The sequence below is a fragment of the Phodopus roborovskii genome, unplaced genomic scaffold (assembly GCF_943737965.1).
Source record: "Phodopus roborovskii unplaced genomic scaffold, PHOROB, whole genome shotgun sequence".
Classification (NCBI taxonomy): domain Eukaryota; kingdom Metazoa; phylum Chordata; class Mammalia; order Rodentia; family Cricetidae; genus Phodopus; species Phodopus roborovskii.
In genome coordinates, this window is record NW_026125700.1 from 2,211,255 (window position 1) to 2,236,928 (window position 25,674).

Sequence of the window (25,674 nt, forward strand, 5' to 3'; positions counted from 1 at the left end):
TCTCTCACTCTCTGAACTTCCCACCCAGACATTTCACAGGGGTGGAAGGCTGTATTCGGACCACAGGGCCCAAGGACATTGAAATATAAGTCATGGCGAAAAAGCACACTGATGGATCTATAGTCCCATAGTCCCAGAAAGCCCACCCCCCCACCCCCTTCAGGAAATTCAGGATGATGTATGAGGTTTCCAAGCTGGGAAAAAAAAAGTGGTTCTCCCAGCTCTCTCTCACAATAGAACCTACCTTCACTTCTCACACAACAGTGGCCACATTGCATTATTATTCAGCCAAGAACACAATCAAGTGGGAAGGAACTGCCTCCCCTCTGGACTCAGCCAAGACTCCTCCTCCAGGAAGTACTTAAATAAATGGAATTCTATAGTACTCAATATGTAGGCTTCACCTTTTCCTATAACTTCACAGTGACCAATATAGCATTTGTATACCATTACCTCTGGGACCTGCTAGGGATAGCATCAGAAAGCAAGAATGAGCCCAAGGCAATGGCCCTCACAAAGGCATAGCCAACTTGATTGTGGGAACTGGCAAGGCAATTTCCTGACTTTCAATACTAAAGAAACCTCACCACCAGTTCAACCTAAGTGCAGGGGTCTGGAGAAAGATTGAAGCGATTTAACTTCTAAACAAAAACTCCATAACCAACCCCTTGTCAACCTGACCCCTAAAATGGAAAAAGCATGAATCCTATAAACTCCAAATGAGAAATAATCCTAAAAAAAATCATTGCTGTGTGTCAATATGTTTAAGAGAGAATTATGTCAGCAATGCAGTTTCTCCTGTTAACCCTAGAACAGTGGTTCTCAACCTTCCTGATGCTACGACCCTTTAATGCAATCCTTCATGTTGTGGTGACCCCCAACCATAACATTAATTTTGTTGCTATTTCAGAACTGTAATTTTGCTACTTTTATGAATCATAATGTAAATATCTGATATGCTGGCTATCTGATATGTGATTCCTGTGAAAGGATTATTCAAGCCCATAGGGATCACAACCCACAGGTTAAGAACAACTGCCCTAACACATAGCACACAATACTCAAATTATTTATTGAATGTGAAACAAAAATCAAAGGCTGATTTCATTCCATCACTATCTGCAGTAATGCAAACTCCTTCTGTTTATACCCACTTAACATAGAGGGAGTGGGTTAGACTACAAAACTTTCTGGATTTTGAAATTAGTGCATCTTTCTTTTGGTCTTAACTCTACTGGTAATTCTTTATGGAACTTTGCATAAGTCTTTGTACTTAATTTGGAGACAGAAAGATCATGAATATGAGAGCACAAGCAAGCAGCTTGTGCCCATGTCATTAATAGGCTCCTTTCAGCTGTGTAGTTCATCAGAGCCTGGGTTTTATGACAAATAATCATCACGTATCTTATTTGGACAGAAAACTCTTATCTCCTTCATCCAAGTTGGAGTAGACAACTACTGAAAGACAGACAAATAGATGGGCAGTAGTTCACAGAAAAGATTGGGAAAATGGGCTTCAAACAGCGGGGGGCCAGATTAAAAGTACATACTGTTTTTGTAGAGGACCTGAGTTCAGTTCCCAGCACTAATGTTGGATGGTTCACAACTCTCTATAGTTCCACATCCAAGAGATCTGACACCTCTTCTACCTCTGCAGGCATTGTATATTGCAGGCATTGTGGTACATACTCACAAGCAAGCATACATATATATGTATAATTAAAATATAAAGACAAATATTAAAAAGAAGAAAGCAAAGAAACATGGAATGTCAAGGAGGTAACTCTAGCCTGTGTTCTGGAATTGTAAAGCCATTTCTAAATCAAGGGTCCTCTCATTTCCAGGCTCAAGAGGGAGTGGCAGCCCTAAGCTCTGATTTATTGATTTATCAGAAAATGACCTGGTACCAAAAGAACATGGACTATGGACAGATAATTCACAGAAGAAATATAAATGTCCATAAATAGAGATGAAAAGTGCAAAAAATGTCTAATCTCACTATTAACCAAGCAAATGTAAAAGTACATGACAGTGAGATTTATACTATCAAATTATTGCACTGAATGTTTGAATGACATGGTTGAAGCAAGCTTTCTGATATACCACTGGCAGAACTATGACACCCTTCCCATGTAACTATTTGGCCAAGAGCTTATAAAAGAGCATTCTCTGTGACTCAATAGTTCTTCTAAAAATATATGGGCATATCTGTAATTACAGCTTTATATATTTCTAGAAACAGAGCTTTTGAGTCACATCAATATTTGGTACACTGTATTGTGCATTATCGACACACAAAAGTCTGGACATGCTTAGTACAGATGCAGGTTATTTTTGTTTTGACATTGAGTTTCACTGTGTAGCCCTGGTTGGCCTAGAACTCATTCTGTAGACCAGGCTGGCCTCCAACTCACAGAGATCCACCTACTTCTACCTCCCACATGCTGAAGTTGAAGGCATGCACCACCACACCAGGCACAGGTAAAGTTTTTAGGAATATCTTAAATCTAAGGTTAGTTTAGTCTGTGAACATGGGACTCACGAAAAAAAAAGAGACTACTGTACTAGTGATACTATGAAGGGGAACACTAAAAGAAAGTAATCTATAAGATAATGTATTTTAATAGAAATGCTTGGAAATGTTGAAGCTAAGATACACAATAAAGTACAAGATATAGCCTACTGTCTGTGGATCACAGTTGAATGCAATATAAACATGGGTTGTGATGGCAACTTCGATACCCAAGAATGGCACTATGGACAAGAATAGCTCATAGTAAGTTTCCAAACAAAGTATAATACTACCTTCCCACAATCTACACAGTTGCTGTATTCCTGGAAACCCCATGTGTTATTCACATTATAAGATCATTTTGTATTTATTTATGAAATCATTAGGACCAGTGATTACACCATTTCCACCTGTAGTGATGTGCTATAGGACATCTGCATGTTCTTAAGATGAATGTGTATACTTCTTATTCCCCTTTCATATTTACCCAAAGCATGCTGTTCACCAACACTCTTTCTTGTGTGTTGCTTGCATCCTTTAAAATCAATGATATTCAGAGTTTGAGTCTTTGAGGCTATTTTTAAAACCTATCGCCTAAGAACAGCAAGAGATTCCTAGAATGTATTCTCAAAAGTAACGCAAATGCCTTTTGAATTACTGGGAATGTAATTCTTTAGTAGCACCATGAGAAAAAAAATTATTACCTTTCAGGAATAAAAAAGCTATTTACTGTGATCTCTTGGTGATTTTCTCTATCCTGGCCCCAGCCTCAGGAGTATAAAATGAACTGAGTTGGAAGAAAGGACTAACAGGGCCAGGCTACAGGGAATGAGGAGGCGGCTAAGTTGCTAGGTTACCACTTGAGCCAATCTAAGTGGTCCCAGAGGGGTACCAGATACAGGACAGCTCTCTCTGTCTCTCTGTCTCTATTTCTGTGTCTCTCTCTAGCCCACTGATTTGAGGGTCCTCTGAAAGAGAAGGGGGGGTTCAAAGGTGAGGGAGGGGCCCCATCATTCATACTAGGCACAAGTAAAGAAATGAGGCAGAAGCACAAAGAAACACACAGCCCTATATTTCTAAAACCATTCAAGTCTCCTTCATTAATTGGCTTACCCCCCAAAAGAAAGATTTCTTTATTAAGAAATACCAGAGGGTGAAAAACCCCAACACATACATTTGTAGGCTCACACAAAAAGTGCAGAGATTTACATATTAAATTGCATTTAAGTTAGAAAATAGATTTAAAAACAAAATATATTCCCCCAAACAAGGTAAAGAGATTTGGTCAGTAGGAAAGGGGGCCTTAGGGCTATGGTCAGGATGGTCAGGAGGGGCAGAATGGCATTTAGCTGCTATAGAATTAGAACCCACCTCTAATTCAACCCCACTTCTGGGGAAAATGTAAAAGGAGCAATAATGATCTCAGCTAGGGCCAAGAGGGCCCCAGAGCCAAAAGGTCATCAATTTCCCCTTCCCTCAGAGGTTTTTGGTTCAATGCCAACCATCCTGGCCTGGGGAAGTAGCGTGGGTGCATAGGAAGTGTGAGGAATGGAGAGGAAGGGGAGAGTTGGAGAGAGTGTCAGCCATTGAAATCATCAAACAATATAAGGCCTCTTTCCCCAGGGAAAGATCAAGTCTTCAATCTCTCCTCTGATCAGAGCTCAGACTAGGGACAGCCCCAGCTGCTATATGGTGTGAATGGGACGGGTCTTCAGGCCATGGTCTTAAATACAAAAGATTTATATTTAAAGAAAAGAGAGGGGGGCAAGGAGTGTGAGGAAGCAGATGTAAACAAACAAACAACAACAAAACAAAAACATTTTGCCCTGGAGACAAAAGATTGCCATTTTGATCCTTCCCACCATAAAGAGAAAGCTCTTCTGACTGACCTAAGGGGCATCAGAAGAGCAGCTGAGGTAACTTGAGGGAGGAAAGAAACCCATTCTGGCCCAAGAGTGGAGATGGGCTGAGTATTGGCTGGAAAGAGTCCCATAGGGGACCGGTTGACTGGAAACAAAATCCAACCGAGCAACCAAACAAAAAAAAAAACCAGACCCTCCACACTCTCCATGATTGCCCTAACTTTGAACTAAATGAAACCAAACTGTAAGAAGAAAACTGAGAGAGCCATTTTTAAAAAGTAGGAAAGGAAAAGCAGAGAGGAGAGGGATCCGGGTCAAGCTCTTTCCCAATGACTCTCTCCCCCAGGGATATTAAATTCAAACCCTGCAACAACCAAACTGAAAGGGCACAGAGAAACCTGGGAGCAGCCAAATGTCACTATAAGCACAGTTAACTGGAGAGAGTGAGAGAGGAGTCTTCATTATAGACCATTGGAGAAGAAATGCATGCCATCACTCGTAAAAGATCACTAATGAAACATTTCCAAGGGGAGGCCCTGGTCAACCTGCTTCGAACACCAAGACTCACTTGCAGATAACAGTGTCCATCGACTTAAAACCATATCCCAATGAAGAACGTGTTCTCTTAAGTAAATGCAAACCCTCTACTCTCCCAGTCTTGTTCACACTGTATATTGCTTGGAAGTCCTGTCTTCATAGTCCAGAATAAGATAAACCATCCCAGAATGAAATAGATCAATGGAGAGGTTGAATTTGAGAGGGATCGATCTCTTCAACCCAAGGGTACCCTGGAAAATGGAAGCATGGGAAGTAACAAGCAACCCCTTCTACCCCCCCACCCGCCCCCTAACCCAACACACAAACACATTCACAACCCCATGGTGGCTCTTGAAATGGAAGGGGAAGGAGGAGGCAGGCAGCTTGCATTAGACACAGTTTAATTGCCTTCAAATCGATTAGAAGTTGTGGTTCACGCCCCTCCCTGTCCCCATAAGTTGTCCAGACAAGACCCTGGCTTAGAAAGAGAAAAACACAGGTGCTCTAGGAAATATAGCCACATATAATACATAGATCTTCTTCCCTGAAATAGCGCAGGTCCTGAGCAGAGCTGCCTGGGGGCCACAGTCCACCCCAGGATGAAGTGGCTCTGGGACTCTGCCGGTGGAAGTGCTGGAAGAGTGGGGCTTGGACGAAGCCCTGGTGTGGTTACCATTGCCAGAGGTGGGCTGAGGCCTTGGAGTGGGACACCCGGGAGGGCAGCAGTGCTGGGCTTTCTCTCACTCAGTCAAGGCTATGGAAGTACTGTTTAGTTTAGCCTTTTTGTTTTTGTTTTTGTTTGTTTTTTTTTTCTTTTGTATTTTCTTTTTTGAGGGGAAGAAGAGGACGGGGTGGGGGGAGGGGAGGGGAGAGGTGGAGAAGGGAGGAGGGGGGAGAGGAGAGGAGAGCCTCTCTGTGCCTTGGCTTCCCATTTGTGCACTCAGGGCCTCTGTAGGCCTTACACAAGAAGTCTGAGGGGTAGTGTTTTAAGTGAGCACTCAGGCTTCCCCTGAGGAAAAGGAACCGCCAAAGTGCAGACTTGTATTACTGCCATTCCTGCTCCCAGTGGAAGCAGGAGTCAGAAGAAGAAAATGAAAATGGGCTAATGAGAAGAGAGGGGAGATGAGACAGAGAGTGTGAGGGGCTATGCTGTTGGCATCTCATCAGTGCTTATTGAAAATAGCACAGGCATTGAAGTTTCTGGAGAACCTATGAGAAATGTAAATTGTTATCTCTACTATGACTACTTACAACTATCATCTAATGGGAGAAGAATGGAACTTGGATATTAGAGAGTAGATGGGGGGAGGAGAAGCTACATAAATAAATACAAGTGGAAGGTACCCGCCCTATTCCTAAAGGGTTGGCTGACCATGCTGGCACTTTGGAGCCAGGAAAATCCTCCAACCACACTCTCCAATCCTCATTAGTTCTGAAGGAGTCAAGAGCCCAGGTAGGATTCCCTGGCCAGAGGTCTCTGTGACTGCCTCTGGACTCAGGACATGCAGCAGCTGGGAAGGACTTGAGTCAGCCTCAAAAATCTTTAGCCCCAGAATGGGACTAATGACTCCCAGCAGGAGAGCTAGGATCTGGAGGGAAGAGAAGGGAAGTCCAAGGACACCTTGTAGCTGAGACAATGGAAAACAAGTGCCATGTCCCAAGAGACCCATTTGTTCAGTTGCCAGAGGTAACTGGCATCTTCTGCCACTATCTTAAGTCCATAAATTTAAAAAAAAAAAAGTTTGCAGCAAGAAAATGCCAGTGTGCAATCCGGTGACTAAAGACCAAAGGAAAATAGTAATAAGGGACAGCTTATTTGCTCTCTGTCTCAGGTTGATCTTCCCCTGAAATCTCTCATAGCCCTAATGAAACACAAACAAAAGTCTCTTCCATAGACAGGCTACTTCTCAGCTTCAGGTGCCTTCTGTGGTGGCTCAGGGGGCTCTGGAGGGGGCATCTCTTCTGGAGTGCTGTCCTCCGGCATCTCATTAGAGTTCATATGTTCTGTGGAGGCCTAAGAAGTAAAAGATATCACATTCAACACAAAGCTCTCTCAAGATCTGAATGCAAATAATCCAAAGGCAATGGATTCTTCCTCTGAAAACTTTGATGACAGTGACATTAAGATACGGTCACCAAACTCAGACCAAGACCATCTCCTCAGCAGAATGTACCTGCAGCTTATTTGAGGTCTATCCTTAACTGTTATGGACACATATTTCCACTATTATAAATGATGAGAATAACATGTACCATAAGGAATTATATGCAAGCACACCCACCACAACAGAATATTATACTGTGCTTGTCTAACAAGGTCTGAGCCAACGATTTTCAATCCTGTTTCTGTCCTAACAGAGAATTTGTTAGAACAGTGAGTTGAAACCTGTGAAAGTGGTTTCAAATGATACATATGATTTAAAATGCCTCCTAAGTGATTCTAAAATGCATCCTCTCTTATATGCAACTGAGACCACTAACCTATATTGTTACTCTTTAGAACCAGCCTCACAAGAAAAATGATATTCAAGATGATGACAATAGCATGTAATCATGCTTGTTGTCCTTAAAAAAGCAAATGAAAGATTTAGGGGAGAAGAAAATAATAACTCTACAAAAAATATGCACATACAGTAGGATTCTATTTTGAAACCAAGTTTAACTCTAAAAATCTATGAGAATGAAAACATGTTTGGTTACATTTCAGAATATTAGACTAATATACAAATATTAATTGTGTTTTTCTATACTCTAATGAGCAATGCAAAAAAATATAATTAGGGAATCAATTTACATTAATGTCAAAATGAACAAAATATTTATGTAACAAGAGATTCATTTAAAACTATAGAATCAAAGAAAACCAAAATGAACAAAAAGATAGCCCATGCTTTTTGGTAAGGGTTCCCTTCCTACCTGGCAGAGAGCTACCATCCCACTATACCCTGACAAGGCAGCAGAGATAACAATCAAGGAGACAAATGCACTCTCTCTGTCTCTGAATCTCTCCATTGTGCACAGATGTGCATATGGGAGCACATATATACAAGTACCCTACCCCTGAGCTCCATCTCTAACAAAAGACGGTCATGTTAATGGCTCCGAAAACTGTGTTATGGTGATAATATTCCTCAAATTGATCTATATAGAGGCAATGCAATCTCTATCAAAATTCCAGAAACTAATAGGCTTTAGATAATCCTAAGGTCCATTCAGGATTTCAAGGAAGCAAGAAGGGTCGAAACAAACATGAAAACAAATGAAGGAACAGTATTTCCCATCTTAAAAGCTTTTCAATGCTAAATCAAGAGAGACGGTGTTCTATAGGCATAAGAACAGACATACAGATCATAGACTGTAACTGAGAATCCAGAAATGAACTCACATTTCAGTCAACTGATTTTCAACAAGTGTCAAAATAATGAGAGAAAGGGAACAATCTTTTCAACAAATGGTAGAAAGATAACTGGATACACACACAAGAAATACATAAATAAAATGTGCACTCCCTACCTCTTCTGGTATATAAAAATTAACATAAAATGGACCAAAAATATAAATGTAAAAGGTCAAACTATAAAACTCTCAGAAGAGGCAGGATTAAATCTTCACAACCATGGATTAGGTAATGGTTTCTTCGATATGGCAGCAAAAACATGAGCAGTAAAAGAAAAGAAACTGATACATATTAAAATTTAGAACATACAGGCTAAGAGATAGCTCAGTGGGTAAAGGGTTTGCCTTGTAAACATGAGGACCCAGGGTGGGAGAGAGTCAAGAATGGTGACTCGCACTTCAGCTGCCAGCACTGGGGAGGCAGAGACACGTAGGATCACTAGAGCTTGATGCACAGCCGGCCTACTCTAAGTGGAGCCAGTCAGAGAGGCTATCAAAAAACAAACAAACGAACAAAACGCAAGCCAAACAAATGAACAAACCATCAAAAAAAAAAAAAAAAAAAAAAAAAAAAAAACAAAGCTGGAAAGCATCAGGGAACAGCAGTAAAAGTTATCCTCTGCCCTGCTATCTATCTGCACACATGAGTGGGGGGGGGGGAGAGGGTGAGTATGCAAACAAAAGATTTGAATAAACATTTCCCTTGTGAAGATATACGAATGACTAATACCTATATGGAAAGATGTATCCATCATTAGTCATCAGGGAAATGCAAATGAAAGCCCCAATGAGGTAACACTTCACATCTACAAAAGCTAAAATAGCAATGATCAGATAACCTATCGGATAGTGCTAGTGGAAATGAAAAATGGTGCAACCACTTTAGAAACATCTCAGCAGCATCCCAAAAGATGTAAATGTTTTATTTATATAATTGAGTTACCACTTCTCTCAGCAACTTCACTCCTAGGAACACAGCCAAGAAAAACGAAAGCATATGTCCATGCAAAAACTTACACAGAGATGTTCTTAGTAGCAATGCTTATAATAACCAAAAGGTAGAAACTGGGCTAGTGAGATGACTCAGCAGGTAGGGGCACTTGCCAAGTTAGCCTGATACCTTAAGTTTGATCCCTGGAAGCCACGGTGAGAGGAGAGAACTGACTCTAGAACTTGTCATCTGACCATCACACACCACACACTGTGGCACACACATGCCCACACTTACACACACACATCACATATACACACACCACAGTAATTAAATTTTTTAAAATAAAAAAAGGTGGAAATGGTGAATGGACAGATAGAACATGGTACATCCATGTGCTGTGATATGAGTCAGTCATATAAAGGAATGAAGTACAGCCACATGTAACACAGATCAGCATCAAAAATATCATGCCAAGGCCTGGGGAGCTCACTGGTAAAGTGCTTGCCGAGCACATATAAGGCCCTGGATTCCATCCCCAGATCTCACTGCTAAGGCATACCTTTCTTAAGGTTTTTGTTTTTTTAATTTGTGACACTACACTAGGGAATTGTACATTTTAAATAGACAGTGTATGGTATGTGCATTGTATGTCGATAAAGTTCATAAAAATAAATCTCAAGTAACATTTAAGAACATATTTACAAATATATCTTGACCTAAATACCTTGGAGAATGCTCATAACACCTGTATATTATACCAATGTAAACACATCACTAACTCTAACATGGTCCTCTGGCCACATCTTTGCCTCTATAACATTGTATGTTTCCCTAATTAAGCTACTCTTCACTCATTGAGCAATGTTCTGTTTTTTTTCCCCCACATCTCCATCAGACAATAACTTCTTTCAAGGTAGGACATCATTCAACTTGCTTACTGGTGTATCCCTCCAACCTATAAAAGTAGTTTGCACAGAATAACTGCTCAATATGTGTCTCATGGGCACACAGATCTGAAGGCACTATCAAGGCAGAAGCAGAGGCAGGGAATCTGGGGAGATTAGGATGCAATATCACACAGTTACATTTTGAAATTGTAGAAGTAGTATATGGTCCCTATCACCAACACAGTGTAAGTCTGCAATACTTACTGGACTTTGTGGTAAGAGGCTACTGCTGGTCTCTTGAGTACTTGGAGGTCGACTTCCATTTTCCTCCAGTGGCAAAATACCCCTTCGATCCAGCACACTGTCAGAGACAAGAGAATTAATCAAGGACCTGGCAGTCACTCTTCTACCAGATCAGTCCCCACTGAACCTTGTTATGTACATTAGAAAGCACAAATATGTCTTTGGCAATCTGTCTTGACCCTAGCACACATCGATCTTCCATTTACTCTTCCACAAACTAGAGGATGTCACAATAACCAGGGAACAAACAAATGAAGTAACCAGCCCTTGATCTATGGTCTGTGTAGCTATGGTGCCATGTGACAATTCCCAGGAAGACCTATTTGATATCGAGAAGTTCCATTCAGAAGAATGTTCAGAGCAAGCAAGATGATGGGTTTGAATAGTTCATCTTAAGAGCCCAGGGCAGTTTTGTTACTTGAGTACCTGGGAGGCAAGGGGCCACAAAGCACTTCACAGCAGTTCTTCACAATGTTTCCATGACTATAGGGATTCTGCACACGGTTCTTCCCTGTCCACGATCCTTTGATCTGCAAGATAAAAGGCAGGGCTTACATTAAAAAGTGATGTTGGAGAACCACGTGCACCATGGGAGGATGAAAAGGTTCAAGAGATGGATAATGGCAATAACTGTCCAATAACAAGAATGCACTAAATGTCACTTAACTATACATTTAAAAAATTAAAATGTTGGGCATAATGTCACACACCCTGTAATCCCAGAACTTGGGAAGCCAAGGATAGAAGAATCTGGGTGCTAGGCCAACCTACTCTTCATAGTGATCTCAAAATTCTACAAAAATAAATTAATAAAAATATGTAAAATGGTTAAGATGGTATGTATACCTTATGTTGTATATATTTTACTAAAATTATTGACAAAAATAAGGGTCAGGGAGATTCCTCAGTGGGTAAGGGCACTTGCCACCAGGCCTGATGGTCTGAGTCATCAGGACTCACATAGTAGAAGGAGAGAACCAAGGTTTCCTATGACATCACACAACTTCCGTTGGGCATGCATATGCACACTAATAAATTTAGTTTTAAAAAGAAATAAATAGTCGAACATGAAAAATGTTTATAAGAGTAAGAAAAAGACAAAGGAACATGTACTATTTTTATTTTACAATACAGTGTATATACAAACTCACAGAGACTGTGACAGCACACACAAGACCTGTAACAGGTTCAAACCAGACCAAAGCCCGGCACTGAGAAGGGGAGGGGTGGACAAAATGTTCTACCACTAACCAAAGAGTTCCAATTGATAGTTGCTGGGAAGTCAGTTTTCTCCAGTGAGTGTCACTGTATATAACAAATACATTCTAGAGCAGGCTCCATATCCAGGTGTTGTTGGCTAATACAAAAAAGACTTTGCATTTTGTTTTTTTGTGCTCTGTTGCATTTACTTTATTTTTGGTATCTTTTATCTTTTTTGTTTGTTTGTTTGTTTGTTTTTGAGACAGGGTTTCTCTGTAGCTTTGGAGGCTGTCCTGGAACCCAATAAGTAGACCAAGCTGGCCTCCAACTCATAGAGATCCGCCTACCTCTGCCTCCCAAGTGCTGGGATTAAAGGCGTTTTTTAGTTTGTTTCAAATTTTGTTGTTCTGACTTTTTCTTTCTTTTTAAGAATGAGAAAAAAAAAAAACATGAAGCCAGGTGGGTAGGGAGGTGGGGAAGATCTGGAAGGAGTTGAGGGAAGAATATATTACATGAAAAATTTTAACTAAAAATCAATTTTTAAAAAACAAATAAGATCAAATCTATACAAATTTAGAAGACTATAAATCGTATCATTAACAGAAGTGATATCTAGAAGGTAAAGTTACAAGAATTTATTTATTGTTCAACTATATTCATTATCCATAATGAATGTGAACTGGTAATTCCTTAAAAGTAAATATTTATTTGGTGCAATTGTCATTCTCTATTCCAAATTTAGAAGCATTAATAGCCTTGTTTGTTGTTTGTCTTTAAGATAAGGTCTAGCTATGTACCTCAGTCTGGTCTCTTTGTCTCTATGTAGCCCAGAGTAGCCTTTAACTTGAGATCTTATTTTCTGAGTCTCTCTTCCATCACCCTAGGACTTCAACTAGCCTTTAAAGACCTATAAACAGGGCAGGGCATTGGTAGCACATGCCTTTAATCCCAGCACTGAGGAGGCAGAGGCAGGCAGATCTCTGTGAGTTAGAGTCCAGCATGGTCTACAGAGCTAGTTCCAGGACAGCCTCCAAAGCAATACAGAGAAACCCTGTCTCAAACAAAACAAAACAAATGGTCTATAAACATTAAAAGACATTGTGCCTCTCCAACTTTTCAACCTCTTCCTAATGTTCTACAGGCACTCAACTCCAAACAAAGCTGTCTGCCTTCCCTTCTACACCTTTAGTTAATAATCTCCCAAGTCAGGTTTCTTTTCCGCTTGTCTCAACCTTCCTAGCCCTGGAGACATGGTTTCCTAGCAGGTAACTAGAGAATGGGCATAGAGAGAAGAAAGATATATAGCAAGATGGGAAAGTTGACTCACATCCTCATTGGTTGTCTGGTTGAGAGCCACGAGGAAAGTGTGAAACCCAGTCAGTCCCACAACAGACCAGAGTGTGAAGAAGCAAATAAGGACTTCCAGAACAGTGAGGTTAGGTTAAGGAATGCTGAAGAACTCATACTAGGGGATTTGACACTTCACGCCATATTCATGATATTAGTTATACCATCTCGGAACAAGTATCACAAAAAAAAAAATTATCTGTATATAACTATAGATGAATTCTAAACTTCACTGTAAAGGTCCTTTACAAAAGTTAATGCATTTCTGTTTATTCACTATGAATAAATCTCTAACATCTCTAATGTGTAGCATTTGACTGCTTGTCATTGGCTCTTAGAAGAGGAAATTTAGGAAGGTGCCAAAGCTAAACAATGTTGGCCACCACTACTAATGAAAATCCCACCAAAAATAAACTTTATAAATGAAAACTCAGTGGGATGGAAACAAGATGTGGTTTACCCAAATCTCTTCTAAATCTCCTTTTCAGAAATGTGGCCACTGCACAAAATAAACCATCACTGAACCAGGAGGGCAGAGCTCCCAGCAAATAGCACTAAAGTGTATTTTAGATAGAGGGTAGCCAACTAGAGGCATTAAGACTGAGCTGGGAGGAGAGGAGGCAGCCAAGAAAGAGGTGAGGGGCAAACCTCCCTTAAAGTCTTGACCCTTCTCCATTCTAGTTGTTAACACTAGGACTACACTTGTTAATTTTAGGTTTTGGCATTCATTGATGTCTAGAAAACTAGATAGCAGGAGAACTGCAGGAAGAAATCATGCTGGCAAGCAGTTTAAGACAGCTTCACAGGGATAAACTGCCAGGGAAGGATATGTTCCAGGAGTTTCTTTCAATGTCTCCAAGAAGCCAATTTTCAAGGATTCTGTGAAATTGGGAAGAGAGGCAGAAGAAAAATTAGTGACTTTAGTCAAAATTATAAAAATCCCCCTAGTATCTACTCATTTCCTCATCTCCCTTCCCTGTGCCATACCCTGACAAGAGAGAAGGTCCCACTGGGATGAGGTTAAAGAGTCTCCCCTTCACCCGCAAGCTTGTACCCGAGTTCACATTCCCAGCATACTCCAAAAGCAGGACTAAGCACTGGACCAGATCTGGGAAAAACCAAGCATTGGGTTTCCTTTCCTTTTCCCAGTTCCCAAATATGGACACGTAGTGAGTGGGACAGTAACACATGAAAGAAACCGGAAGTACTCTGGAAGAACCTTCTTCTCACCTATGCCCCTCCCTTGTGTGATACCCAGCTTAGAGCTCCTCTCTTCTCAAGACCCCTTGCTTAGCTCTATATTCTTTCCATCCTTAGTCACTCTGTGTGTGTGTGTGTGTGTGTATGTGTGTGTGTGTGTACACATGCAAACATGTGGGTGTATGTTTTCCATCTCTGGAGTATACCATGATCCACTAACAGGTAAAAGCCCTTCAACCACCCACCACAAAGGTATATCTTTGCAAGACAGAAAGAGAGGATGTGTAGAGGCAAATACACACCCAACCGTTCGTCTCACTTCAGAGCCTCCCAGTACTTTGGACGTGGCAAGAATTAGGGCCCCATTCTCCCCAACAAATGGCCAGAGAGAAGGTAAGAATATTCAGTCAATATCAACCAACGTGAGCCGAGATGTGTTATAGCCCAAGAACAGACAATAGTACTCTTTTCTGTTTGCTCCTGGGTCTTCTTAGTGGCAAAAGGCCGCCGGAAATCCAACTTCCCCTAAGCTACCCTCAAGCCTTTCCCCCACACCACTCTCACTCCAGTGACACACTCTGCCCTGTATACTCACTGAGAGCCACGTAGACGATGTTAAAGGCGAAGACATAAATTGTAAGGAGGGAGAGAGAAAGAATGAAGAGGTAGAAGTAGCGGTAGTTCCTCTTTCCAACACAATTTCCCACCCAGGGGCAGTGATGGTCGAAGCGCTCTGTGGGAGAAAGAGAGTTCAAGCAAAACGCCAAACAGAAGCAACCCCACCCACATAGGACCCAAGCCAAAGAACTCAAGGAGCTGGGCATGGTGATGCACGCCTTTAATCCCAGCAGTTGGGAGGTAGCGGCAGGCAGATCTCTTGGAGTCTGAGACCAACCTAAAACTCAAGCTGCTGGACAAGCCTGTGAGAAATTTTCTTAATCATATTGTTTGGGGGCAGGAAGACTCACGCTAAATCTGGGCTACACCTGCTGATGGCAGTTTATAGCAAAGGATACAGAGGAAGGAAGCTCTTGCTTTTTGACTGTCCTCACTCTCACTGCCAAGTTCATCTACCCTGTTGCTTAGTTAAGCATTCCTTCACTGTTACCAGTACCCACGTCTTCAGATTTCAACATTCACTGAAGACCAGCAGCTCTCTAGGAATCCTCTGGGGCTCTAGCACCAGAGTGAAACTGCTGAAACCCCCAGAGTCATGGACTTAACAACCACTTACTGGAATCTTGGCCTTTTCATCAGGAGACAGCTATTGTTGGATTAACCAGACCATAGCCTATAAGCCATTCAATATACACACAGACACACACATGTATATATATAATCAGTTATCTCTCCTTAGGGAATCCTGACTAAAAAAATCTTCACAGCTACTCTGGATGTCTGTTAAAAAATATTTTCTCACATTAGAGATCGAGAAACAAAGGCTTTGGATAGTCCAATAGTCAGGTTATTCTGTCAGTTGTTTTTCTTTTTTCTTTTTTTTTCAGTAAAACCTTAGCAGGTGGATTTACAAAATTTAGAAAACAAATTTGAAAAATTAATAATATGAGTTTTTTAACCTGTATTTGTTAAAAATATAAATCAACAATACACTATTCTTAAAGCTGTATGGCATAGGTCAATGAAACAGAAAGAACACAGAAACAGAAAGAACACAGAAACAGACTCTAGAACATGTAAGAATTTTCCATCTAATAAACATACTATTATAAAAGGAAGTATGATTTCATGAATATTTGTGAGACAATAGGCTAATTGGTAGAAAATAACATAACATTTTTCCCTCATACAATTTGTCAAAATAATTTCATTATAGGTTTAAGAAACTGCCATAGTGAAACCTATAATTTTGTACAATAAATAAAAAATTAATAAAGATGGGAGATGTCACCTGTGGTAAAGTACTTGACTAGCATGTGTGAGGACCTGGTTCAACCCCCAATACCATAAAAATTTAATTCAGAAATTAAAAATCTCATATTATGTAAAGTCTTGTTTTACAAACAAAGGGATTAAAACAACATATAGCAAAAATAGAGTCTGGATTTAAAATTGGGTTTTATTTATATTTTTAGACCACCCATATTTTCTAATACATGCATATTATTTGACAAAGGGATTGAGGGCTGGAGAGATGTCTCAGTGATTAAGAGCGTCTCTTGCTCTTCCAAAGAACCTGAGTTCAATTCCCAGCACCTATAATAACATCTCACAACTGTCTAGAACTCCACTTCTAGGGGATGCAACACCCTCTTCTGGCCTGTGAGTACTAGGCACACAAGTGGTGCACAGAAATACATACATATAGGCAAAACATCCATACAAGTAAGATAAAATAAAAATAAGGTAAAGAAGGTTGGGGTGATAGCTTGGTCATAAGTGTTTGCTGTACAAGCATGATGACCAGAGTTAGACACCCCCCCCAGACTCATATAAAACATATAAGGCTTGGTAGGCCATACTTATAACCCCAGCACTAGAGAGGCAGAAACAAGGGTATCCCTGGTCTCACTAGCCAGCCAGGATAGCCTAATTTGGAAAGTTATAGATCCCAGACAGAGACCCTGTCTCTAAAACAGGGAGGAATGACGCCCAAAGTTGTCATGTGGCTCATATACCTATGTAACCACATACACATGAACATACACACAAACACCTCTAAGGGGCAGTTGGTTCCTGAAGAACAGTGAGCTGTGTATTAATCAAAAATAAGACTGTAAGAGTAGTACACCTCCTTGCTAAATAAAGAGTTACAATATATGTTATTTTTTTTTCAAAAAGAAGAAATGTATAAAGAAAACTGTTATGTTCAAGCAGTAAGCATCATGCCTAGAATTATAGATATAGCCTCATTTTAAGCAAACTTTCATATAAAAACAATGAGAAAAATGTAAATTTATACAGATCTATGTTTTACCATATTTTTAGTGTTGCTCTCAACTTGGCTATAGACGTTCCCCCCCTCCAGCCCTCCATGCGCAGTGGCAGGAGTCAATGTAGACACCCAGAACTGTTGAGCTCAGTCATAAATGAGACATCTATATCAACCCCACTAAGGCTCAGAGAACATCATAGAAGAGGGAGAGAGGAAGGAGAGAGTACAAGAGCCAAAGGATTTGGAATGCTGTTTTCTGAACATGACAGGACCCATTATACTCATGAACAAACAGCTTCTGTGGTTACCTGGACAAGATCAAGTCAGTTAATTGCAGCATGGATGAAGCTGAGGGGCTCATGACGCTCCACCTTCAGCTGAGCAGCTATCAGCAATTGATGGCTGCTGAGGTGAAGAGTTGTTTTTTTTTTTCTTTCTTTAAGCGGTATGGTTGCCAGATAATAACTGACCCCATACCTACGCACATGCTGGTAGCACTAATTGGACTCAGTGGGTTATAAAGACTGAAAAGAAGAGGGCATGAATTCGGGAGCCATGTGTTGGGGGTTCTGGGGAAGGCCAAGATACACTGTATATATCATGGAATTGCCAAGAAAAATTAAAACATCTTTTTTATAAAATCCAGTTTTAAGGTTTATCTCTCTGATTATTAGTAGGGGTGGACATAGTTTCACATCAATTAGATAATCAAATTTCCTGTTTTATGAACTGTCCATGTTTCTCATAGGGAATCTGTGCCCCCCCTTTCTCTGTTTTTTTTTTTTTTTTTTTTTTTTTTGCAACAGCCCTAGCTGTTCTGGAACTAGCTCTGTAGACCAGGCTGGCCTAGGAGGAAGAGACATGTAGATCTCTGTGAGTTCTAGGGTAGCCTGGTCTACATTGAAAGCTTCAGGGCAGCCAGGGCTACACAGAGATAGCCTGTCTCAAAAAATCAACTTGTATGATTCTTTTATTTTTTTATGTTTATCTACATACATCTCTGCAGCACATGCATACCTAGTACCCACAGAAGCCAGAAGAGGGTGTCAGATTCCCTGAAACTGAACTTAAAGATGCCATCATGCGGGTGCTGGGAATTGAACCTGGGTCCTCTGAAAGAGCAGCCAGGGCTATTAACCACTAAATCTTCCTCAACCACTTGTATGAATTCTTTTTTTTTCCTTTCCTTTTATTTTCTTATCTTTTCTTCCTTCCTCCCTCCCTCCTCCTCCTCTTCCTCCTCCTCCTTCTCCTTTAGAAACAGGGCTTCTCTATGTAGTACTGGCTATCCTGGAACTCACTTTGTAGACCAAGCTGGTCTCGAACTCACAGATATCCACCTGCCTCTGCCTCCTGAGTACTGGGATTAAAGGTATATGCCACCACACTGGCTATAGTATGAGTTCTTTATATTTAAGAATATTAATAAAGAGAGGGAATTCATCATGAAACCTTCACGCCACACTTCAAATATTGTTTATAGTCCATTTAAAATTAGTCTTGGTTTATACAATCTAACTCACATATCAATTCGGACCACATAGAGGAATATATATCTCCCCAAACTTTGCCTGAAGAATTGGCTAGTGGGAAGAAAGCAAGGTTCTCAGATATGGTCTAAAGCATACAGAAGTTAGAAGGACATGAGAGATAACAGCAGTGTGACCGATATATCGATCAATGAGCACCTTTATTGCCTGTGTATGATCTTCCCCAGACTTGTTCACAAAGTAGGAAGTATGTCTAAGACCCATATATGCAGACGGCAACATAGACCTTGTGTTCTGCACACCTAACCACATAAGAGCAAGGACATAAGAAAAAAAGATGAAGGCTTGGACATCTGACCTAATCAAGCATCATCTTATGCCAATTACACAAACTTACACAAAGTCACTTCACTGTCAACATCTACAAAATGGGAATGATAATGTTTTCTAGGGGTTTCTATGAGCCTTAAATAAGAGAAAGAGCAAGCACTCAGACCACGGACTAGTACATAATGGGAACTCAAAGAAGACCACTTTTACCATAGGCTTTCCTCAATACTTCCCTCTAGTGGACAATAATATTCTCCTCCTTTGTAAAGTGGACACCCCTGAAATGGGTTCAATAGAGAAAAACAAGATTTCCCAAAAAGGCATTATTTCCCATTTAGCAGAGAGATTTTTTTTTTTTAGACTGATCTCCATAAGTGTGCTGAGCTGCTGTTGTGTAGGAACTTCTTTCCTATCTAAACCTACCTTGTTTCTCATCGAATCTGTCTTCTCATTCCCACTGAGTTTTCGAAAGAACTATTGGCCACTCACTGTGAGACCCTCATCCCCTTGGTTTTACTCACCCACACAGTTGTCACAGATGCTACAATGGGAGGCCCGTGGAGGCCGGAAGATCTTGCATGTATAACAGTATTTCAGTTTCACAATCTGGTTGTTTATCTGGAAATTTTTAATACGAGGAGGTGGTCGCTGGCCCTGTGGCACCGCACCATTGGTGGCTTCTGTAAGTCAGTAAAAGAGCTTTAATTCACTGCTATCCATTATTTGAGTCCAAAATCTCACCACTTGTCCAAAAGTTATGGAGACCATGAAAGGTAAAGGCTCCTCTTTTCCAGCAAGTGTTACTTGACTAGAATTCCAACACCACACCACTAACCCCACATGTCTATTAAATGTCATACAATTTTTACATGTGATGTACATGTAATAGGTGTTTCTTTAAGGGGTGGGTTTGGGATGCAGGTTGATTACAAACTATAAAAAGAAAAATGGCAAGACTCTGAAATGAAAGCATCTAACTTGACTAATAATGAGAGAAATGAAATTAAAATATAGTCTAGCATGTTGGTCACATGGCTTGAATCCTAGCACTCAGGAGGCAGAGACAAGCAGATCTCCAAGAGTCCAAGGCCAACTTGGTGTATATAACAAGTTCCAGGCCAGCCATGGCTATGCAGTGAGACCCTATGTCAAAAACTATTAAAACACAACAATACTATTTATACCTATTATAATTAACAAATATTAAAAAGAAGATAAATACCCAGGGTACCCAGAAAAGGTCAAACTTATATCTTACCAGTGAACAACACATTAGCAGCTACCATAATTTCAAATGTATATGTTCTGTAGCCTAGTGGTTCTACTAGAAAAATTCAAAGAGTACTACAAAGCATGGTTATGCAAGATTATTTTAATAGTGAAAACTGCCCACATAGCAGCACATGTCTACTATCAAAGCATTTAGGAGGTATAAGCAGTACAATCAGAAATTTAAGCAAAGACTTGGGTACACAACACATTAGCAACCAGCCTGGGCTACATGAGAACCTGCCTCAAAAAAACAAAAACAAAAACAAAAACAAAACACAATATCTACAGGGGAAGACCATGTTCAAAGTACATTATATACTAATATGAAAGTGTCCTTGTGAAACCTAATGCCATATAGAATTAATATATGCCAATTAACATTTAACATTTGCTGTTCTTGCAGAGGGCTTGGCTTTTGTTCCCAGCACTGAAACGGCAGCTCATAAGTGCTCAAAACTCCCGTTCCTCTTCCAATGTCCTCTTCTGCCTCTATGGGCACTGCATGCACACGGTGTGCTTACAGATATACAGACAAAACATCCATCACATAAAACAAAAATAAATACATCTTTGTTGTTTCGAAAACAAAAAGGTGTAGGGGCTAAGGAATGTGCTGCCAAGCATAAGGACCTGAGTTTGGTTCCCAGTGAAGGACAGAACTGACTCCTGAAAGTTGTCCTCTGACTTATACGCATGCACACACCATGGTGCATGCAGTTCCCACCCCCAAATAAATAAATACATGGAATAAAAATAATAAAAAGTATCTTAAAATAAATTGTTTTAAAAGGGGGTTAAACTGTGTCAGCAAATAACAGCTCAGAGGTTAAGAGCAATGACTGCTCTTCCAGAGGGAGGACCAGGGTTCAAATCTCAGCACACACATGACAGCTCATAGCTGTCTGACACCCTCACATAGACATACATGCAGGCACAATGCCAATGCAAATAAAATAAAATTTTTAAAAATGGGTAAACTAAAAGTAACTTGCTTGTATTAAGACAGCTATATTAATATTAAAGGGAAAAAGAAGCAAAAATACAATAAAATATTTCTATGCTAGGTTGTTTTAAATATGTGCTATTGCCCTTAGCCAGACTCTTAAGGAGTCCTTAATTTCTAGGACTAACAGTATGGACCCTTAAAGCCACTTTGCTTATTGCCAAACTGCTTCCCAGACTGTATGAATTTGCGTGCCTATCCATCCACAGCATATGAGAGCGCCAGCCTCGTTGCACCTTTACCACAAAGTATAATTCTAAAGACAGGATATTGCTTCAATTCACTTTGACTTTAAAACTATCTGCCATATGGAACATTTTTCCTTTTTTTGCCGAGTGGGGTAGGTGCTGTGAAATCAAACAATGGCAGTATGCTACAAGTCCTAAGAAGATGAGGCTAGCTATTCATAAGATGATGATGTAAGTGCCAGCATGCCACGTTAATATTTATGTACATATGCTTTACAATAGGGCATGTGGGGCACAGAGTTCATGGCAGAATCTAAGGGAGACATGGGGGGTAGAACGTAGGGTACTTCATAGCAAGGTAAAGGGGGAATTGCGAGTACTATTTTCTTCTCTAGCTGGATTCCTCTTTCATAGCTACTTTCTCATTCACATATGTGGACTCTGCCTATGTCACCCAAACCTGCCTCTACTTTATGCTTCCTATTTTCTCCCTCACCCCCATGTACTTTTAGCTCAGCCATGTGCAAACCATTCTGTCTTTGGCTCAACTAAAATTGCCTGAGTTTTTCCAAAAATAAATATACTAGAAAAGTAGGGGAAACAGTTCAACTAAACAAACACAAAAGAATGGCAGCCTTCAGAGCAACATCAAAGAACGAGAGGCTAGCCACAGGCTGGCACTCTACTAACACGGATATTCAGCACTACAAGTTCTGGGTCAGAGAGCAGTGGCTACAGCTCAGTAGTAGAACATGTGCCTAGCATGCCCAGTGGACTGGCTTCAGTCCCCAGGACCTAGGGGCAAGGAGGTGCCAAAATAGGTCCTGCCCCCTTTTTTTGTTCTTATCTTGCTTTTAAGTGGACTCAAGCTACTGTCAAAACAACAATGAGAAAACATAACCACTGTTGCTGATCAAGTAGGTTCCCGCCTGTTCCTAGTGATCGCATCATTGACTTTTTCACAGTGGCAACTCCCACAAGTCCCCTTTCTAGCCCTGGGATGTTCTGTTTCAATTCACGAAGCCATCACAGCTCCAAGTGGTGTTACATTTCAGCCTCGGAGTTGCAGACTGTAACTTCTGAGCATGAAATTGATTCCTTTACCCCTCTGAGTGGTTGGCCCTTCTTACTTCCCCCTAAAGCAGCAATTCTTGGGCATGGACCCATGAATGAACTTCAGAAGATCTATGAAATTATATCCAAAGTTGTATGTATATGAAAATAAAAAAGAACATTTTATGGGGAAGACAGTTTACAGCTTCCCTCAACAAGCAGATGTCTGATGGCCTCCTCCAAAATGGAAAAGACTCGCTTTGGCAACAATTCAGCCAGACCTTTGCAACAAACACTTCCTTCAATGCAACCCAACATTGGGGAAAAAAAGAAAGCACGTGGCTTTATAGGCTTACTGTACCTGTCTTACTGAATTTATAGGTAGTCATTTAGGATCTCAGACAGAAAAAGCTGAAATAGTAGTCTGAATCTATGACTATAATGATTCTACTCCCCTACCCAACAGGGCCACCCACTGTATAACAACTTGCCAACTGGTGGCAAGACTCACCTATTTCCATTTCTATGAAAGCTGCTTCATCAGGTAGTGCTCGAGGAATCACTCCAGGGTCACTGAAACTGGTCCTCAACAGTGTGGCCATAGAGAAAAGAAAGAGCATGGCAGCAAACACAGGAATAGCAGGAGACAGCTGAACAGCCAGGTAGCGACACCTGAAGAAAGGAAGCAACTTAACATTGAATTTTATATCTATCCAGTTATTGCAATTGTGTCAACCTGGTCTTCACAATAAGAACAGGAGGTCTCCAAGGCAAAGACTATGTTATTTACTTCCTCTGAATATTCCAACACTTAAGATGTGATCCTGAACACAATGTAACCTCAATACATAATTAATAGATTGGGGTCACCTATGGCATATAAAAACAATCTCGAGGGAACTCCCTTATGCCTAAGATAACCCATGCCTCTTATAACTCATACCTCTTATCAGGTCTCTGGGAACATTTTGTCTGCCTCAAGAAAGGTTGACGCTGGCTAGGGACAGAGAAGTAAGAGCCTGGACTTGTAAGCACCATAGGGTACTTTTGCTCTGGGGATATACAGAGCTTTTCATATCCACTCATCCAGCCTTAGGACTGAGCTTGAGGAGGAGGAGGAAAAAATAGGATCAATCAGGAAGCTGGCTCATAGTGGCACACAGAGGGTATCTCAGCATGCTTTAAGAGCAGTGAAAAGCTTCCAGGCTGATGATTGACTCTGTAACATCCATTCCTTTTGTCTCCTCAAATAGCTCAGCTAGAGGGTGATGAATGACCATCAGCAATGGAATAAGAAAACTCCTTAATACCACTTCAGGACCATGTCCATTTCTGCCTTTCCTCATAATGCACCTTTTCCTCTCCATATCCCAAATGAACTTACCTTTCAGATCCTAGAAATATCACTGTCATCATGGCAACTACAATTTACCATATACCAGGCACTGTGCTAACTACTTTAAATACCCTATTTCATCCAATTTTCACACCAAAGCTACAAGGTAGGACCCCTTACATTTATTGATAGATAAAGAATTTGGGACTTAATGAAGTCTCATCTCCTCCTAAAGGACTATGGGAAGTAGCCTCACTGTAAAAGCCCTGCATTATTTCCTAGCTCTTTATCAGTATGTTGATTCACCTCCCTCATCTTGACTTCTTAAGAGGAAGAAACTTGTCTTATAGGACCTTGTACTCAAATTCTGGTTCTACCAACTCCCAACTGGGTGATAACTAATATCAGTCTCCTCATCCGTAAAATGGAGATAGTAGTAGTATTTTGTGGGGTCACTAGTATAAAAAGTGCTTAAAGGCTACTTGATGCATAATAGACACTAAATAAATGACTTCTATTAACATTAGCATCTGATTGTATATTTGCTAGATTTTCATTCAAGTAAAGGAACAAAGAAACCATCACTAAATACTTGTTGATCCGAACTGACTATCAAACCGAATGAATGAGATTATGTGATGAGCATTATCACTGACCTATTTTTATCCATCTCCTCCCGAGGCACATTTCTCCTTGAAAACAGAGATCATCACTGGAGACAGACTATAAGTGGATGAGCAAGGAGCAGAGGGAGAGCAGAGAAAGTAAGCTCAGGAAAAAGCTTACTTCATCAGCATGGAGAGTAAGCAAACTGAAGTCTATTCAGGACAAATGTTTAACTACAGGCTGTATGTTTGCTCTAGTCACAGAACAACCCCCATGAGACTCTCTCCTGCCTGCCCTCCACAATAAAAAGTGCACAGGATGGGGGGGCGGGTGAACTCGCTGTTATATTAGGCTAAATAGTATTTATAGTGAAAGTGAGCATATGTATTGAACCTGCAAAATGATTTCAGTGGCCTTTTGTTCATTTTAAAAAATAATTTGCAGTCTTGCTTCTTTTTTTTTTTAAACAATTTACTTCCTTCTTCTTAAAGTCAAAAGGGCATAGGAGGAGAATGTAAAGAACTAAATGACCTGGCAAATGGGGTCAGGTAACTAAGGGTCATGCATATTACTAGTTTGTAGAATACTTTCTTTTCCATTCCTCCCTGTGCAGTGACACATAATCAAAAAGTAAATTCAGAAACAAAAGCCACCACCACTTGCCAGAAACCCAAAGGACACAGGAGAATCATGAAGCCATGTTTCATGGGCAAGTCAAGTGCAATCACTACACTAACAGAAAACAGCTTTCATCCTAGTCATAGATCATCTATGAGATCTCTCTTCAAAACAAGCAATGTTTCCAGGACTAACTGCCTTGAGTCTAGTCTCCAGTCAACACAGAACAGGGAAATCTCACAGGGCCCTACCCATAAACAAAGAACTACAGGCAACTAAGAAATGCTAAGAGCAGGAGAAATAGCCCCCACCCCAGGGAAGAGCCCTCTTATTGCCCAGGGTAGAGAGCCCTCTATCTAACACTAAACAGACTGAGCAAGGTAGGGGTGTGTGTGTGTGTGTGTGTGTGTGTGTGTGTGTGTGTGTGTAAAACAACTAAATAAAAAGTGACCCTAACTTCTAGAGGGAACAAGGGGGTGGCTCATGGGAGGAGTTGGAAGGAAGAAAGGGAAGGGGAAAATGATGTAATCATATTTTTTAAGCTTTAAAACAGTGGAGCTACCTGATTATCTACCAAAAAGGAAGTTGTTTCTTTTAAGATTTATTTATTTGTATTCCGTGCATGTGTGTGTATGTATGTTGTATACATGTAGGTATATGCACTATGTGCATGTTTGGTGCACTCAGAGGGTGTTGGGTCCCTGGAA

The 25,674-nt window shown here is 40.6% G+C and overlaps 1 protein-coding gene across 1 annotated transcript in view; it reads right to left on the reverse strand.

Annotated features, from left to right (window-relative positions):
* Positions 1–5,295: 5,295 nt before the first annotated feature.
* Zdhhc9 (zinc finger DHHC-type palmitoyltransferase 9) overlaps positions 5,296–25,674 on the reverse strand; it is a 29,235-nt gene continuing 8,856 nt past the window's right edge. Inside the window, exons 2-9 of the mRNA XM_051178480.1 lie at positions 22,919–23,079; positions 19,413–19,571; positions 14,774–14,911; positions 13,809–13,857; positions 12,959–13,061; positions 10,858–10,961; positions 10,393–10,489; positions 5,296–6,925 (exon numbers count right to left, since the gene is read on the reverse strand). Coding sequence (XP_051034437.1) covers positions 6,812–6,925; positions 10,393–10,489; positions 10,858–10,961; positions 12,959–13,061; positions 13,809–13,857; positions 14,774–14,911; positions 19,413–19,571; positions 22,919–23,079 — 925 coding nt within the window. The 3' untranslated portion in view covers positions 5,296–6,811. The remainder of the gene's footprint in view (positions 6,926–10,392; positions 10,490–10,857; positions 10,962–12,958; positions 13,062–13,808; positions 13,858–14,773; positions 14,912–19,412; positions 19,572–22,918; positions 23,080–25,674) is intronic.